Below are 18,645 nucleotides of genomic sequence, written 5' to 3'. Positions count from 1 at the left end.
ATCCATGAGCACACTGATTGTCTACAGTTCGAGTTAAGTCCTTTTTGCACACACTTGTGCTCGTCGACCTCGGGGGCTATGGTTCCTCAGTCTCGCTATTGCTCGCGGTCAGCTAGTACTACGAGCCGATGCTATTGCAATTGGGAGTCGCAATGCTTGAACAAAAGGAAAAAGGAACTGGCGTTTGACTGTTCATGCTCCTGACGGACTCCCCCGGAAGGGGAGCCGCTGGCAGGCTGCCGATTGTTTAACGTCACTAGTTATTGATTCACAGTAGTTCTTGTACAAAAGAAAAAAAAGGAGTGGCATTCGACTGTTCGTGCAACTTCTTGCCGTTCAGAGTGCTTTTTTAAAATTCGTTTGCAGACTTTACCGCGAGATGGCAGCACTAGCAACTATGATGCCATCTGCATGAAAGCATTAAAAACTATGATAACTTTCTTATTTTTTGTCTCCGGTCCAAACGTAGGGTGTCGTTGAACTCGTCTCGGTCCCCTCAGTTCAGATATATACTCAAAGTCCCAAAATTCCATAGGTGGTAATTAGGGATTGCAATTGCTGGATCCAGCGCATTCTTTGGCCTGCTGGATCCAGGACCAGGTGCTGGATCCAGCGCTGTGGATCCGCAAATACTCAATTAACTTTCTAAATAATGGTGCAAAAGTCTATGTTGTCGGCATTGCCGCTTTGCTACATGCGCTATTGCTCGGCAGCAAGAGTGACGTCGTTCAGTGTGGCACGTGCTACACCCCCTCTCTATACCATACTGCCCGCCCTTTTGCCTCTGCCGATCTAATTGCCAGTTGACTTTCTGCTCTTGCTAAATAAAATAAATAACTCCTCTCCTAGTCCTGGTGCATAATTCTAATTTACGGTCAGTTGTGACGTCAATGAATCACGTGACGGAACGATTTGTGATTATTTGATGAATCCGAAACCAACTAACGTAGAGGCAGAAAGGGCCTTCTCCGCAGCGGGATATATATACAGTTCATTGAGAAGTAGGTTGGGAGACAACAACATCAATACCATTTGTTTTTTGAAATTTTACTTTCAGATAGTTTTAAAAAATAACAAAAGTGATTGATTTTATTTTATTTAATCCTTTAAAATACTTTATTCAAGACAAGACGAATGTTTTATAACTTCCACACTAATTCTATTAAGTAAGAGTTTTAACTTTTATTCTATAAGTGGTTAGTGGGCTAGGCTAGGCAATTTTATTGTGAAAATTAGTGAGAAACTGAGACTACCTAGTTAGTTAATAGTTAATTAAATTAATGAGTATCAGTATCTTAGATATATGATGATATGAATGTATGTGATTATGATTGTGATAATAACTAACTAACTACTAGACTACTATTAATTACTTACTCACTACTTTACTAACACTGTAGTTATTTATAAGTAATTTAATTATTAGACTGATATGTAGAGCCTATATAAGAAAACTGGTAAGACTGATAGCCTCTTAGTCACTGATTATCCGTCCTTACATTATTATAATATTATTATTATAAATTAATTAGTTGTATTACCTTTGCTATTACAGTGATACCTCAGTTTTCGTCGATAATTTGTCTGAAAACAATCGACGAAATCCGAAACCGACGAAAACCGAGACAAATTTTTTCATAGGAATCAATGTAAATCCGATTAATTCGTTCTAGAGACTCCAAAATACGCACCAAAAACACATTTTTTAGAGAATGAATATAGCATTTAATACTAAAAACAATAAGAAATGAACATAAAATGAATATATAAGACTAATATAATAAATAAATTAACATTTAACATGTTATTTATCTTTCTGAAGACTCTTCTTCGCGTATGAAAGACGGTGAGGAGTGTTGGAATCAACGATCGAAATTATTGTTAAATGCTATTCGACATTGTCTCTGAAACAGAATCACCATTTAAGTGTTTTTGTTTGATCCAAATTAATAATAACTGTTCAACATTTTCAATTGTTTGAGATCTCTGTTTCGTTAGTACATTTACACCTTTCGCTACATTAGCCTCCTTTAACGCTTCTTTTTTTGACACGATGGAACTTATTGTGGATGGCAATTTCTCGTACATGCGGCTGATTTCAGCAATCTTAATGCCGCTCTCATATTTTTCTATGATTTCTTTTTTTAATTCAATTGTGTTCCTCACCTTCTTTAAAGGCCTGCCGGCTCTGGAAACTTTCTTTGGTCCCATGATGGAGCTAACAGAGTCAAATTACTAAACTTGATGTACAAAAAATTGCAACCGAAACCAAAGTGCCAATGATTGCTAATTGTTCGTATCACATATAATTTCGTTTTAAAACATACCTTACGATGCACTAACACTTTTGGGAATCATGCCCTGTCGTTGGCGAGATGATGCCTTCTCTTTAACCAGACGAAAGCCACTTCCATTTTCCCGCCTAAACTGTCCTTATATATGCGCGCTGGTGGCCAGCGGTCCTCCAATCGGCGTCCCCGCTCGTCTATAGCTCTCTCTTTCAAATCCAACGGATTGTACGGAACAATCATATTGGTCCAGATTCGACCAATCCTAACGAGACACGAGCCACCACAACAAACAGGAAATGAAAGCAATCGAATTGTTTTGCTAGACGTGTGGGTTAATGCTTGCACAACGAGAAACAACGCCATACTGCAGAGGAAAACATGAGTCGTCCTCTGATTTTGGCGAGGTCGCACGGGCACACCGACGAAAACCGAGATAAATTTTTCACGAAAAAGATAGATGAAAACTGAAACTGATGATAACCAAAGTCAACGAAAACCGAGGTTTCACTGTATTTAACTTAGAGATAATTAACTTAAATGTTTAGTTTGTAATCTTTATCTCAAGTGTTAAATCGAACCAAAGTTAAGTTTACTACCTAAATGTGTAAGAAGTTTTACTGATTTATAATGACCAGTCTAAATAATAAAAGTTTCTTAAGTATTTTAAAAAAAAATGTTTTATTTCTTTATCTATCCAGAAATTTATGGTTAGATAGATAGAAAGATAGATAACACTTTATTGCACCAAAAATACATCCGTGCTGGATCCAGCTGGAATGATGTCGGTCCAGCAAAAATCCAGCTGTATTGAAAACACTGTGGGATTGCAATCCCTAGTGGTAATCTATAGTATCCCCAAAGCTTTATTGCCATTATGCTTAATTTCCTTAACCTATCGGATGTTTAAATCTTTCTCCGTTGCCTGTGATGCCATGTTGAATTTTCGTCGATGTTAAGCCTAATGAAAATTACACATTTTTGAAAAGAAAAATTGTGGCTATAATATCGTCCAAAATTATTTTTTTATTTATCACAAACAAAATAGATATATTAATAAATGTAAAATTATATTTCAAAAATTAGTTTTTACATAAAAATTATAACAACTAGCGACATCTAATTTAAAAAATGTTTCAATGCTGTAACGAGATATCTCTGGTGAAACAGGTGAGGTCAGAAATCACGACTCCAAGATAATTTCAGACTTTCCAACAGATGCTGTCTCTATTTTTGGTTATGCTTAACCTATCCAGTAACACTGGATAGGTTAAGCATAACCAAAAATAGAGTAGCATCCGTTGGAAAGTTATAATCACGTCCCTTAAAAAATGAGCATAACAAATATTTCAAAAATTGTAATTACCAACTCTGCAACCATCAAATGCAGTAAAAATTTGTGCAAAATCAAAATTTGTTCTGTTAAATCAAATATGTTTTAGAAAAACTGTTTGGTGTTTGGTCCTTTAGAATGTAATTTTGAATGTTATTTCCTAAAGAAGGTTGTTTAAGATATATGAAAACATTTGAATAAGGAAAATTTTTACTGCATTTGATGGTTGTTAGTAGTTGTACAGGTGCAGTTCCTGTTGGAGTTAATAAGTTAAAAACTATAATTTATGTATAACAATACTTCACAATTATATTAAAAGTTCTTAGAAGGACACGTGCAAAAACAATGATTTATGGGCAAAGCAAAAAATTATTTAATGTTTTTGTGTGCTCGTAATTCGGAAAGTATGAGCTCGTAGCTAATTTCACCAAGTGGCTCGATCCGACAATGACTGCGATGCAATGTCACCAATGTTTGGATAGTGCTGCAGAATACAGAGATTAAATGGAGGAATGTGCATTGTTTGGCAGTTAATGGGTTGCCCCACGATCAGGGATCTAATCCAGATTGCCACCTGGGTATTTTTTTTGCATAAGACACTCCACTTCTTAGGCTTAGCTGAATCCACAATGGATATGATAAATAAGAACCAGATTTTTAGGTGCTAAAACGTGCATTTTAGGTGCATATTATATGCTCTAAAAACCTCAAAATATGCATTTTCTTTTTTCTCACATATTCTTCAAACAACTTTCAGTTTTTCCACAGTATCTTGTATTTTTTGCACTGGATTAGATTGCAGGTTGCTCCACCATTTTTCAATGATAGAAATACACTCATGCAGTTGAAGCCCTTGCTTCTCCAGTTGCATAATGTTGGTCCTTAAAAATACCAGAGATCTAAGGACTGTTAGTTCTCAGCAAACTGATGCATCCTGCAAAAGAGATGCAGCACACTCTATAGCCATGGTCTTATCTTTGCAAATGTGCAACAAAAAGTTCTTCAGCTGGTCCAAGTATTCTCCAATGTAAAACAAAGATTCCAGAGTGTGGCCTAGATAACAAAGTCTATGGTTAAATACCTTCTGGTATTTTTCTGTCAAAGTGTCCAATGGGTAGCAACAGGATGTTAATCATTCAATCATGAAACAAACCAATGAGAACTGGTTTGAAAAAGGGGGACAATCCCTGGGATTCAAGAGGGCAGATTGGCCAGGGAAGTTTTTAGGAAATTGGCAAAATATGCCAAATTTAGGTTTTCTATACCAAAGTATTCTCAAATATGCATTTTAGGCTTTTATAACTCAGCCCCAGATACCCATATCAATGAAGTAATTGCAGATTTGGAACTTTTGCAAGGCCATTGTGCAAAAAAATATGTGGAAACCTAAAAATCTGGTTCCTAATGATAAAAATGTCTTATAAGTACCCCTCTGACTTGTTAGTGCCAAATTATTCCCAAAGGAATGATTTGGGAGTATTTGGCACTTTATTATTATTTTGCCCATGGTACTAACAGAGCATTTTTACCGTATCCATTGTGCATTCAGCTAAACCTAAGAAGCAGTGTGGAGGATTGAGTGGCTGGAGAGTGACCTATTTGGCAATAGGAATCAAAATGCTTTTGAAGTACTGTCTATCTTCCATAAGAAAGAAAATTGCCCAATCCAAATTATATTAGTTTAATTATTTGGCAATAATTTCAATTTATTAGACAAACAACTGATGTCGGTATTTTTATGAAAATTCAGGTTTTGACGGTGCTGGAACAAGTCGGTCTTCCATTTATAATGGAAAATATGAACTCGCAATCTCAACAGTATGTAAATGCTGTACAGTTTTGGATTCAGGTAATCATCAACACCTTGAGCGGAATGGACATCAAAGAGGGGAAGAAACCTGACAAGAAACTGATGAAAGGTAACCCATCCGACCCATAGTTTTTTAATTCTTTGGTTATCTCAAATAACGCCATCTGAACATATGTAGATAACGAATGCAAGATCGACTCTGTCATGATGACTTTGGTCAAGCTGTCTGCCAGTCGTGTCATGTCGGCAGTGGGAAGAGACGCCATCTTGGAACTGATCACGAAGAATGCAGACATGGATGCCTTGAATTGGGGAATGAAGTTGGTCGACAGCAAAGGTTTTTATTTTTGTTTTGTAGTCACTATGTATTTTGTCTATGATGGTTTGAAGTATGCTGTTTTTGATAATTGCTATTAATTAATTTATTAATTATAAAAAGAAAAGGTATAATTATAAAAAATCCAGGGTACGTCTGATGATTTTTCCTTTGTCGTAGGATGAGAAAGGAGTGCTCTTTTATTTTCACTTAGATTACATTTGGTGGAACCTGCTTAAGGCAACCACCTATGGAATGAAGATAAATGGTCACTGTATGAAGAATATGTACAGTATATTATATCAAGCAAATGTGTGAAAAATTATTTTATAGGTTTTGTAGGTTCTGTTAGTGTTGACAGTTGTGGTTTTATGTGACACGTGACTTTTATCAACAATCAATATACTCATTAATTGTATCGAAACCTGCAACACGCAGTACATAATTTTAATTAGGTAAACAAACAATGCTTTATTTTGATCAATACAGCAAAACCCCACTTAACAAGGAGTATGCATTACTAGACGACAAAGCATTAAATGAAACAGCATTAAACGTCGTCATTTTAACGTTGAGTAAATAGGGAAAGGGGAACATGTGACCAAAAATAAACAAATTTTATTTTAATTTTAAGTTATTTTTGTATTAATTTGCATATTATATGTTAAATAACACACAAACATATGCACACTGAAATTCTTGTTTTTTGCAATAAAGTTGTGTAGTTTCATTTGTCACTTTTTTCCCTTAAGCAGATGTTGATAGCAGGAGATTGCATCCAAAACGCCTCATCTGGCAAAAGCCAGATGAGGCATTTTGGATGCAACCTCCTGGAAACAATCCAGATTTTGCACTTCTTTCAAAATCTGGATTGTTTGCTACAGTTTGATCAATGATTTTGGTTATCGTTACCAAACTTTTACTAAGGAAATCTACAGAGAAATTTTTTAGATTCTTCATTTTCAAAATCTCTATTTTCCAGTTCTGCATGAATTCCTTGTTCTTCTAGTTCTTGAAGGTTGTCATTGGTAAGACTCTCACCAGAAACTTGCAATAACTCCTCAATAGCAAGGTTGCAGCCGAAGATTTCATCTCTAAAATGTGAACGTCAAGTGCCACTTACAAGATAGTGATGGTTGACATTCAACATTCACATTTTAGAGATTAAAATTTAGCTGCAACCTCGCTAATATCCTGCTCATCTACACTTTTTAGTCCTGCCGATTAGGTTGACAATTTAGTCAACCAAACGATACAGTAATAGGTTCTTGTTGAGACTTCTTGGATACCTTCAGCCATAACTTCTTCTACACTTCGTTCATGCATTTACCAGTTAATTCTTGCCAAGCAAAGTCAATATTTCCTACAGCATCCATGATGTTATAGTTTTTCCAAAATTGCACAAAACAAATGTAGATTTAAGGGAAGTACAGTGCTATGACGAATTGTTACCTTTTGCTGATGAACCAATCAGCAAAAGGTGTTCGTAAATATTGTATTATATAAGAATCAATGAAATTCTGCGATAATTTAAATTGATGTAAATTTTGACCTTTTTTTTTAGGCTTCGAGCAAACCATGTTATGTCGAATCAGCATTAAGTGGGGTCTTACTGTATTTTAAAAAATTTGGTAATATCTGTTTGCTTGATGTTTTCTCTATAAAAGTTGGCATTCTGTCTCTTTTTCCAGTTCATAGACATTTTTAAGCAACATTGGACAATCTGTGATAGATGCTAGTTATAGCAGTTCAGTGAGCATCCTCTTTTTCCATGCTACTGCATCCAATGTTTTCATCTTTAGTTCCTTATAACTATCTTCTTTTAAGTTATCCACTATTTTAATTTTCCTTCTCCCTCGTTTCTGCCTGCAACCATTCCTTCCATAATGTTGCTCCATAAGCCTTCCTCTTGAATCACACATCCCATCTGATTAGCTTTTTGTCTCTCTATTGTCCCTTTTTTCACCGCCTTAGAGTGATATGGTGAGAAATGAGAAAGTCCTATCTGATTTCCTGTATTCATCTCCTGAGCCTCTTATTCTCCTAATGTCACATTGTCTCAATGTCCAAGTTTCGGCACGGTAGAGGAAAACACTCGAAACCTAGCATTTGGCCTTCCTTTTTCTCAATTCTAATTTTGAAGGCCCACACAAAATTGTTTTCACTTTGCTAAATGCCTCTTTTGCTGCACCAATTCTCCTCTTGATTTCTTTCTCACTACTGCACTTGGAGTCAAGCCAAACGTCTGGATATCATAATTTGTTGGCTCGTTCCACTCTGTCACCGTTTACACAGACGTCGACTTTTCCTTTTCTCCGATCCACATTGTGGTTTCGTTAACGTTTGTTTTTGTTTTGAAGGCCACACGTCTCCCTCTCCAGTCCACTTGGGATCTTTTTCATTTTACTGTCATTGGCATATCTTAGGCACTGAATTTGCTTTTCTTTCCTCTAGATGGGGTCTCAAACTCAAATGCAGCAAAGGGCGAGTTAAATAGATGTATATTGGAGGCAGGCCATGTTCGATATTATTCGGTAAATGTACTGCAATTTTAAAAATGGCTCTAACAAAGGCCCTCTTGTTGCCAGCTTTTACCACAGAAGTAAATGGTTAGACGTCTGAATTTTTTCCATTCGAATCCCCTGAAGACATTAAATATTGCTTTTTAGAAAAGAGAAGGTTGAGACTGCATGCTGGATACGAAGCCTCAAAGGGCTTCTGGTTTGCGACTCCCACTCTAGATATTCTGCAATCATCTATTCCAAGTCTAGGTCAAAGAGAAGCAGATATGGGCAACACTCCCACACGACATCCTTTTCCATCTCGATTTTCTCATCATATCGACCATCTGCTTCGACTATCACTCTTCGATATTTGTACGAGTTTAGTATTAATCTACCATCCTTCCAATCTATTCCTTTCTTTTTTGAAACATTTGTCGATCTTTTGTGGTCAGTTTTGTCAAATGCCTTTTGTACAGTCAAGGTCATTTCAAAGTTGACAACTGAAAAAATTATGCATTTTTTTTCCTTAAAATGTTAACAGATCAGATGTTTTTTTTTTTAACTACTCTGCATATTGTAATAGCCTTGTTAATTGGAGTAAAACAATAGATAACTGATTAGTTTGTTTCACTAATAAAGAACTGAAGAGTGACAAGTAAAATATTGTATCAATTCAAAGTTGACAATAAAGAAAACATTGAAATAAATTTTTTACTGTATTTACAAATTGGTTATAGCACAATATTTAATTCCAGGGTTGTCAATTAAATAGTTTTCTAGTATCAATAAGAAAGTATTGTAAAGAAGAGAGAATTGAGTGTTGAAGAAAGAGTGTAGATTGTACATGAGCAGAAAAAAATGGCAATTCTCCCTGTCTATTATTGCAGAAAAGCATCAAATATCATGAGGAGGAGTCAAAAAAATAGTGGTCAAATATTTAAATAACAACATAGGGCAGTGTCCCTGTGGTAAATTTCTCACTAAGGCCACAACATCAAGAGAAAATGCCATAATTTTCTGTGAGACCACAAAAAACTCTTTTATAACAGCTAAAGAAATAAAAGAAGAGCTTACACCTGAGGCCAGTGTTTCAACTATTAAGAGAAGAATAAATAAAAAAGTTTCCATGGAAGTGTGACGTGTAGAAAACCAATGATTTCATCAGTGAATCAGAAGAAAAGATTAGCTTCTGTCATAAAATTTGTGGACAAGCCCCTAGAGCAGCAATTCTCAATCTTCTTAGCTCCACAAATCCCCAAATAGTAAATATAAATAAAATTAATATTTCATGACCCCCCACCCAAAGGAATAATAACAGTAATCCTTACTATTACTAATTGAATTTTGACTGTAATTATAAATGTAAATTTTTTAAAATATTATATAATCACATTGCACTAATTTTATACATTAAGAAAATACCAACAGTAGAAAAAATGTAATACAACTATTCCTATTACTTTATGTCACTGCATTTACAGTATAGCAACAGGTATGAACATGCATGTATGACGTGTACAGTACATACACAAGCAATTTACAAGTTCCAACTTGATGGGTACGTGCTCTTTGTAATTTGATCTCCTATAATACTCGCTGTGAGAACATGTTTTGAACATGCATATGGATGCGTTTGAACATGTCGTGCTGTCACTAGTATAAAAGAGGCACTGACGATTGCACCACTTCAGTTAAGTTTCAAATGCAAAGCATGCATCTGGTGCTTTTATTTTGGTGCGCGGTCAACCGAGAAACTGAATTGTTTTTTTAAATTTCTAATGCAAAATGGATAAATTTGTGAAAAAACAAAGTGAGCCATCTACATCCAGTGAATCGGTTGGTAAAAAGACAAGGTTGTACAATGACAGTTATTTAAATTATGATTTCACCTCATTGGATGGAAAGCCACAGTGCATTGTTTGCTCTCAAGTTCTCTCTGATAAAGGCATGAAGCCATCAAAATTGGAAGCTAAACATCCAGCTCATAAAAACAAACCCTTGGAATTTTTCAAAAGAAAATTACATACCTCGAGAAATCAAACTTCTTTATTTAAGTTAAGCCATACTGATAAAAGTGTACTTGAAGCATCTTATCTTGTAGCATTAAGAGTAGCTAAGATGTCCAAACCCCAAACAATTGCCAAAAACCTTGTATTGCCTGCTGCAATTGAGATGGTCAGTGTTTTCAATAGGTCAAGTCATGTTTATTTAGGTACCAAAAAATGAGTACATACCCGATACCGCTAGGCATAACCGGGTGAGAGAACAAAAGTAAATTACTACATTATTATTAATAAGTGATACAGATGTTATATACAGGCTGAATTGGATGATGAAAACTGCAAAGTATATACATATATATTAATACAGAAGTTCGCGTGTGGAAATCAAGGAAATCACGTAAATACATGGATGGGAATTTGTGAGTGAGGGTGGTCAAAATGCGTGTAGTGTCAGTAGTACAGAGAATAAAGTTTACAAATTACGGACATATGTTGGGTACATGCGGAATGGTATGATGAAACCGCAAGAGAAATACTCAATAACCGACAATACAGAGGAGATAAACAATGTACAATGCATGTGATAAACTATGGAGTCCGCGGGTATTACAAGTGGCCAGAAAACGCATATGTAAAGTGGCCATAGATGCGTGTAGAGACTGTGGTGCATGTCTTGGGGAGACGAAGGTCGACCTGGGAGAACCCAAAGGCAAGGAATGGTTACTGTTGGTGCTGGGGTAGGAATGTCCGGTTGTTAGAGGTGGTCATGATGTAGTATTTGGCAAGATTGGTAAGGGCTTGATAAGTGTTTTCAAAGTTCAGTAGGAGGTGCAGATTGCAGGGCCAGTTGTTTCCGTGGGCTTGTACAAGTAGTTGAAGTTGAAGACATTCCCTTTCCAGCATGATGCACTTGAAGATGTAGCGATAACTGCCGTCGGGAGTGTCTCAAGCCGGACAGAGCTGATCGAGGTTGTTGGTGAATCTGTAAAGGTAGGAAAAGAACTTACCGTGGCTGGTGAGGAATTGGGTCACGTAGAAATTTGGTTTGTTTTAATAGGTGTGGAAGAAGCAAAAAAATTGAAAAACATTCCGCTTTCTAACAACATGATATCAAGGCAAATCGATGACATGGCTGCCGATGTTCGCCAACAGATAATTCAGCAAGTGAGTTCGAGTGAATTTGTTAGTATTCAATTTGATGAATCAACAGATGTAGCAAACACATCTCAGTTCTTATGTTTTGTGAGGTATGAGTGCGATAGGGATATATCAATCAAAGAAAATACGTTGTTTTGCAAAACAGTACCGGGTCATGAAACGGGACAATGTCTTTTTGATGTTTTTTATGAAGCTACGAGAAACTATGCTAATGCAGATTGGACAAAATATATTGCAGTATGTAGTGATGGTGCAAAGGCGATAACAGGAAAGAACAGTGGATTAATGAAAATATTAAGAGATCGTCTTATACCAAGGGTGGAATGGACGCACCACTTCCTTTACAGACACGCTCTTGTCACAAAAAATATGCCGAAAAATCTCAAATTCTCTGTGAAGCTGTAAAATTGGTTAATTTTATTAAAAGCCGACTGTTACAGAACAGGCTGTTTGCTAAACTATGTGATAAAATGGGCGAAAATAAAAAATCTCTTCTTTTCCATACAGAAGTTAGATGTTTATTGTGAGGGAAAGTGTTAACTCGGGTATTGGAATTGTGAGATGAATTAATAATATTTTTCCAGGATAAACAAATGCCATTCTCTTTGCTTTTACAGAATAATGAGTGTATGTTGTTGTTGGCTTTTTTAGCTGATGTATTTTTGCATTTAAACGACTTGAATGTGAATTTACAAAGACGCGATAAAAATATTTTATTAATGACAGACAAAGTTCATGCGTTCATTAATAAGCTTGATATCTGGATTATTCACCTTCAAAGCAAAAATTTGGATATGTTCCCACTCACTTCAGATTATATTGAGAAAAATTTGAATGAACAAGACACTATTATTCACCACAGTTTGGATTGCATGAAAATGCATTTGCATGAGCTAAAAACTCAGTTGACGGAGTATTTCCTGGAAGATAAAGATGATTTCTCGAAGAGATGGGTACTGAATCCGTTTAGTGAAAATGTTGTTGCCGCTGCTAAGTTATCAGTTGAGATTCACGACCAGCTCGTTGAAACGTCTGCCGACAAAACACTACAGTTGCAATTTACATCTGAAGATTTAAATACGTTTTGGCTCGCTCGTCGACACGAATATGGAAATTTAGTCACAAAAGCATTGAAAATATTAATCCCTTTCGCCACGTCTTCTCTGTGAAAAGAGTGTTTTGTCTATGGTTGCGCTAAAAACTAAATACAGGAATTGTCTTTTATCACTTGAAAACAATTTACTTTTGTGTGTTTCTAATGTAGATCCACATATGGAGAAAATTTTAAATGAAAAACAAATGCAACCATCACATTAATTTCTTTTCTTTACATGTGTACTTATCGTAAGTGAAATGTTTATAAGTTTATAATAAATGATTTTTTTCTCATAAAATGATTTCATTATTGTTTTGCGACCCCCAGGTTGAGAAACGTTGCCCCAGCGTTTTGGAAGCGTGTTATTTGGAGTGATGAGTTGAAACAAGAGTTGCAGCATGTTAAAAACAGAAATTTGTTTGGAAAAAGAAAAGTCAAGCATTCAATAAAAATAAAACTGTGGGAACAATAAAACACTCGCCTTACATAAAGGTTTGGTGGTGTTTTTCAGGTTTGAAATGGGCAATATTGTTCAAATTCACGATTGCATGAAAGCAGTAGATTACAGATACTTGCTGACAATTTAATGGCATTGGCAAGGAAAATGGAAATTGAAAATAAATTTGTCTTTCGACAAGACAATGATCCCAAACATACAGCATTGCTTCTCAGAAAATATTTCAACGAAAACGATATCGAAGTTCTCGAATGACCACCAGTCACTGGACTTAAATTTAATAGAACATCTGTGGAACAAATTAGACTGCCATATTCCTCTTAGCCATAGAAAATCTTTATCATTGTACAAAGAAGAATTATTTAAGGTTTGGTCAGAAATCGGGCAGGATATCATTGGTAAATTAATTAACAGTACGCAAAGTCGACTTTGTGTAATTTGGGCCAAAGGTGGTCCAACAAAGTTCTGATTTGACTCTTTCTGAATGTTTTATTTTGTGTCAACTTTGAAATGGTTTCACCATACAACACAAATTTACAATTTGTAAAACATACATAATGTTTTCTTCAAAAGTTTTTGAAGGATTTAATGAAAAATTAAGTCTTAAAAGTAACATTAAGGTTAATTAAGTTTTACATATTGATAAGATGATGATAAACTCAAAAGTTCAAAAAACAGGCTGTCAACTTTGAAATGATCTTGACTGTAGATGTACACTAATGGCCATTAAAATTGCTACACCAGGAAGGAATGCAAATAACAGATTGATATTTATTAGACACATACATCATAGTGGGAAGAAAATTAATTAAATTTACGGGAAATTTGGAGGTATAGATCTTGAGAAATTAATATCCAGAGCAGTCATCTCTGGCAGCAATAACAGCACTTATCTGCCTGGGCATGAAGTCGAACAGGGATTGGATGGCATGTATGGGTACAGCAGTCCATGCAGATTCAACACTATGCCACAGGTCATCGATTGTGGTGACTGTCGAGTGGTGGTGTGCCAGTTGCTCGGCAACCATGAACATTTTCAATTTGTGAGAGATCAGGAGAACATGCTGGCCAGGGCAACAGTCGAACATGTTCTGTATCAAGGAAGGTCAGGACAATACAGGCAACATGTGGTCGTGCATTGTCTTGCTGAAATATAGCATTATGGAGGCCTTGAAGATAGGGCAGAACCACAGGCCTTAACACATCAGAAATGTAACAGCAACTGTTCAAAGTGCTGGAAATGCGAACAAGAAGTGATTGAGATGTGTATCCAATGGCACTCCATACCATCGGCCAGTATGACAAAGTTGAATGCATGCTGGCAATATGCGTTCTCCACAATGCTGCCAAACACGGAAGCGGCCATCATGGTGCACTAAACAGAACCAGGATTCATCTGAAAAGATGACTTCACACCATTCCTGCGTCCAGGTCCGTCATTGATTACACCATTGGAGGTGCTGCTGCCTGTGATGCAGCATCAAGGGTAGCTGAAGCCATGGTTGCCATGCTGACAATCCATGCTTCTGCAAATGTCTTCAAACTGTTTGTGCAGACACTTGTTGTCTTGCAAATGACCCGTTTCTTGACTAAGGATTCATGACGTGGCTGTACGATCTGTTAAGGCCATGCGGATAAGATGTCTGTCTTCTTGGTTGTTAGTGATGGGAGGCAGCTGAGATCCTGCACAGCATTCCATATGAGTGTCCTGAACCCACTGATTCCATATTCTGCTGACAGTCGTGGGACTAACACAAGTGGCAATACTGTGGTATGATAAACCGCAATCCCGGTAGGCTACAATTCGACCTCGATCAAAATCAGACACGTGCTGGTAGGCATTTCTCCTTCTTACCCGAGGTATATCAACAATGTTCTAACCAGAAAACAACGTTCAAATGTAACATCTGTATGAGAAACCTGCTGTAAAATCTCTATTTTTATACACATTGCACGTGTCACTACTGCTGCCTGCTTTGCATGAATGTGTTGAAAAGCTAATCACTTGCATATCACAGCATGTTCTATCTGTCATGCAAATTTTATGAGTCTGGCATGCCGCCTTCCTGGTGTTGCAATTTTAATGGCCAGTAATGTATAGTGTGCTGACATTCCCTTTACTTTCTAAACGTATCATTCTCCTATGGTTTGTGGCACCCCCATCACATTTCTAGTGCCTCTTCCCTTTCCAAAGCCTAACCATTCATTCCTTAACAATGGGTTGGGTTTTCCACAGAGGAATTTCTGTAATATTCTTAAAAGGATTTTGGAGGTACAGGAGATGGGCTAATCATTCTATAATCTTCACAGTTAGTTGTTTTATCTTTCTTCAGAGTGGGAGTTAAAATATTCTTGGGAAAGTCGTCAGGCCTTGTGCCCATATCTTAGATGGAGTTGCCAAGCCGGGCAATTTTCTTAATTCCATTTTTGCCAGATTCTTAATTCTATAGGGACGTTTTTCATGCTTCCTATGGTGATCATTACTGCTTAATTTTTTTACACGTAGAAGTACCGTTACGAAATCTGTCACAGAAAAAGATACGTGGCTATCTTTACCCTCTTCTTCGTGCACAGTAGTAGGGTGATGGAAAAGTCACTAGGCGGGTTTCAGGAATCTATTTTGTGAAACTAATGTACAAAAATACAGAAGGCAGTAAAAACAAAGTTTACCATCCGATTTTTTAAAACACAAAATTGAATGGCATTATTACAACATGTGTTGGAAATTATCTCCCGGCCAACAATCGTACTCTCCTTCCAAAGAATTTTCTGTCTGGTCATCACCTTGCAAAGTGTCCCACTCTCTGGGTGCAGGGCACATTGTGCTGGCGTGGTGAGCTTGTCCTTGGGTCATGCCAATAACAAGGTAAACATCTGCCAGGATGAAATCCTCCATCTGGCATTTTCAGGGAGGCAACGTTTCTGCCCGCAGTCCATACCTGCCGGCACTCTGCCAGTTGGTAGAATTTTTAAGGTGAAACGTGATAATTTCACTTTAATTTCTTTGCTGCAAAAGGACTGAGGCTTGGGTAACTCATGACATCCTCTTCTAATAATAGGCTATTGGGTACAGTCCATTGTCAATTGGGCTCTCACACTGAAAAAACACTTGGTCTGGCTTTTGGATTTTTTTCTGCTTTAAATTCCACCTGCTTACTCAAACCATGAATGGGTGCACCGGTACAGTCTTGGAAGGTGAGGGATCTGTGTATGGCCCCCTGGTGGTTTTGTTTTGATAGAGACGTTTTAAAAGAAGGAATAAAATGCCATTTTTAAAGACTGGTTTACTTGGTAATGTCAGGTCTTTGGTCTCTTCTGGAGATTGCCAGCGAACTGCCAGAGATGAAATACGAAAGCTGCATGGACATAACTTCGGACACCAGAGCTCACGTGGCTGTAGCGCTGGAGAGAGTTTATTGGTGCATGGATCATGACAAAGCCAGAGAGAAGTACAGAGACCAGGTGATGGATTTCATAAAGTGAGTATTAGTGCCATTTTCCTTTACTCTGCCAGAGTGTGTGTGCCAGAAATTTAGGTATCTGTTTCATTGCAGAGAAAGGCTGAGCGGTCCCGACATCGAATCAAAAGTCAGAGCCACTGCCGTACTCACCTCCCTGCTGCAGGTAAGTGGGACCAGCACCCTAGAGAAGCAGAGCGGAGTATTTGTGACTAAGCTATGGTTTGGCTTCTTACAGGGACCCCTGGACGTGGGTAACCACTGCATAGGACAGAAGGGCATTGTGGAGATGATGTTGGTCATGGCTGGAACCGACGACCTTCTTCAACAGGTATTTCCTCTCCAGCAAAAGCCTGGCCACCGGTTCTGTTCCTGCCTCCGCAGATGTATGTCTCCCAGCGCGTTTTCATTTTCTGCCAGTATCGACCGACATTGGCCTTTAAATTCCGGGAACCGTGGGTCGGTGCTGGTATAGGTTTGCCATCTCTACTGTGGTGTAGCCATCTCAATCAATTATACAGGGTGATTCAAAAGTCACAGAAAGTTAAAAAAAATTAATAACTCGCAAATTATTTACAGTAAGATGATGCAGTTTTCACAGAAATGCTTTGAAAAAAGTGGATTTTTTTTTTGTGTAATAAAAATTTTAGTATTGAAATAGTTACATTTCTTCCCATTAGATGGCACTTGATAAGATTACATAATTTGTGTAGTTGTTACTAGAGCTTACACCAAGAACATTTATATTTTTTAATTTTATTTTAACAAATTACAAATGTTCAATGTGGTGCCCATCATTCATGAGCACAGCTGTTAGACGAGGTATGACACTATGAACAGCATTAAAGAGCATTTCAGTTGGTATTACTGAAACTTCATGTTGGATAGAGTTCTTCAACATGGCTAATGAAGTTATCTGATATCTGTACACGTTTGACTTCAAGTAGTCCCATAACCAAAAGTCACATGGTGAAAGGTCTGGAAACCTTGGAGGCCACTCATTTGGAAAAAAGTGACTGAGGACATGGTTCTCTCCAAAGGTTGTCATAAGCAGCTTTTACCAAAAATTTTAGTACCAAACTAATTACATTTCTTGCCATTAGATGGTGCTGCAGGAGACTGAAAGCAGGCAAGCACTGAACTATGTAACATTCATGCAAGATGGAGCACCTCCACACTGCTGCTCCTGTCAAATGTGGAGGTGCTCCATCTTGCATGAATGTTACATAGTTCAGTGCTTGCCTGCTTTCAGTCTCCTGCAGCACCATCTAATGGCAAGAAATGTAACTATTTCAATACTAAAATTTTTATTACACAAAAAAAAATCCACTTTTTTCAAAGCATTTCTGTGAAAACTGCATCATCTTACTGTAAATAATCTGAGAGTTATTAATTTTTTTTAACTTTCTGTGACTTTTGAATCACCCTGTATGTTGGAATCTCAAACTTTTTATCCTCCACCTCTTACAGCCAAAAAATTTTAGATCTCGTTTTATGAATAAGGGAATGGTGAAATGTACTTGTATTGTTTTTCGCAATATAAGTTTCCATAATATATTATGAAAAACAATATAAGAGGATTTTAGTTTACATTTGTAATATATGCATTCATCTCTGATTGGGCATAGTCTAAAATTTTCATTTTTTCATACAAATTCAACATATCAAAAATCAACAAATATGTAATATACTTCTTTTTACTTTCCTGGCTGTTATATATAACAGGGAAAGTATAGCCATAGGTCAAAAAAAGACCCCCCCATTTTTACATTTTTGGACTCTGGGTACTTTGAAATGTCAAGAAATGCAAAAAATTTGGTTTTTTTTTCTGTATGTATGGATGTTAGCATATGCATGGAGGGCACAGTTTTGTTCACTCTGTTTGAAGGTTAATAACTTCCACGCTTTTTGTCAAACATTTCCAAAATTTTGCCAGGAGGTTTGTTTATTAGGGAGATCAATACTATTGAATTTTGGTGATTAAAGTTCAAGGGGTGGAGAGATAAACGAGGTTGTGTGTCGTATCTCCGGTAGGGTCAGACTTGATGATTTTCCTCATTATTAGCATTTGCAATTTTTTATTAAACCCATCTCTACCCTCAAAATTAAACATTTTGCTATTTTATAGTTATATATTTTTATCATAAAAACAACTAAGGTTTTTAAATAACAGATGGTGCATCAAGTGTTGCCAGGAAAGTTAAGCAATTTGTTACTGGATT

The 18,645-nt window shown here is 36.8% G+C and overlaps 1 protein-coding gene across 1 annotated transcript in view; it reads left to right on the top strand.

The window, feature by feature from the left end:
• Positions 1 to 18,645, top strand: part of LOC136988056 (protein unc-45 homolog B-like) — a 97,401-nt gene that overhangs the window by 56,909 nt on the left and 21,847 nt on the right. Inside the window, 5 exon segments of the mRNA XM_067285849.1 lie at positions 5,372 to 5,540; positions 5,610 to 5,768; positions 16,267 to 16,444; positions 16,520 to 16,589; positions 16,662 to 16,754. Coding sequence (XP_067141950.1) covers positions 5,372 to 5,540; positions 5,610 to 5,768; positions 16,267 to 16,444; positions 16,520 to 16,589; positions 16,662 to 16,754 — 669 coding nt within the window.

This window comes from Centruroides vittatus, unplaced genomic scaffold (assembly GCF_030686945.1).
Source record: "Centruroides vittatus isolate TY-2023 unplaced genomic scaffold, ASM3068694v2 scaffold_3046, whole genome shotgun sequence".
Classification (NCBI taxonomy): Eukaryota; Metazoa; Arthropoda; class Arachnida; order Scorpiones; family Buthidae; genus Centruroides; species Centruroides vittatus.
The sequence above is the reverse complement of the archived record's forward strand: the minus strand, read 5'-3'. Positions and strand labels throughout refer to the sequence as shown.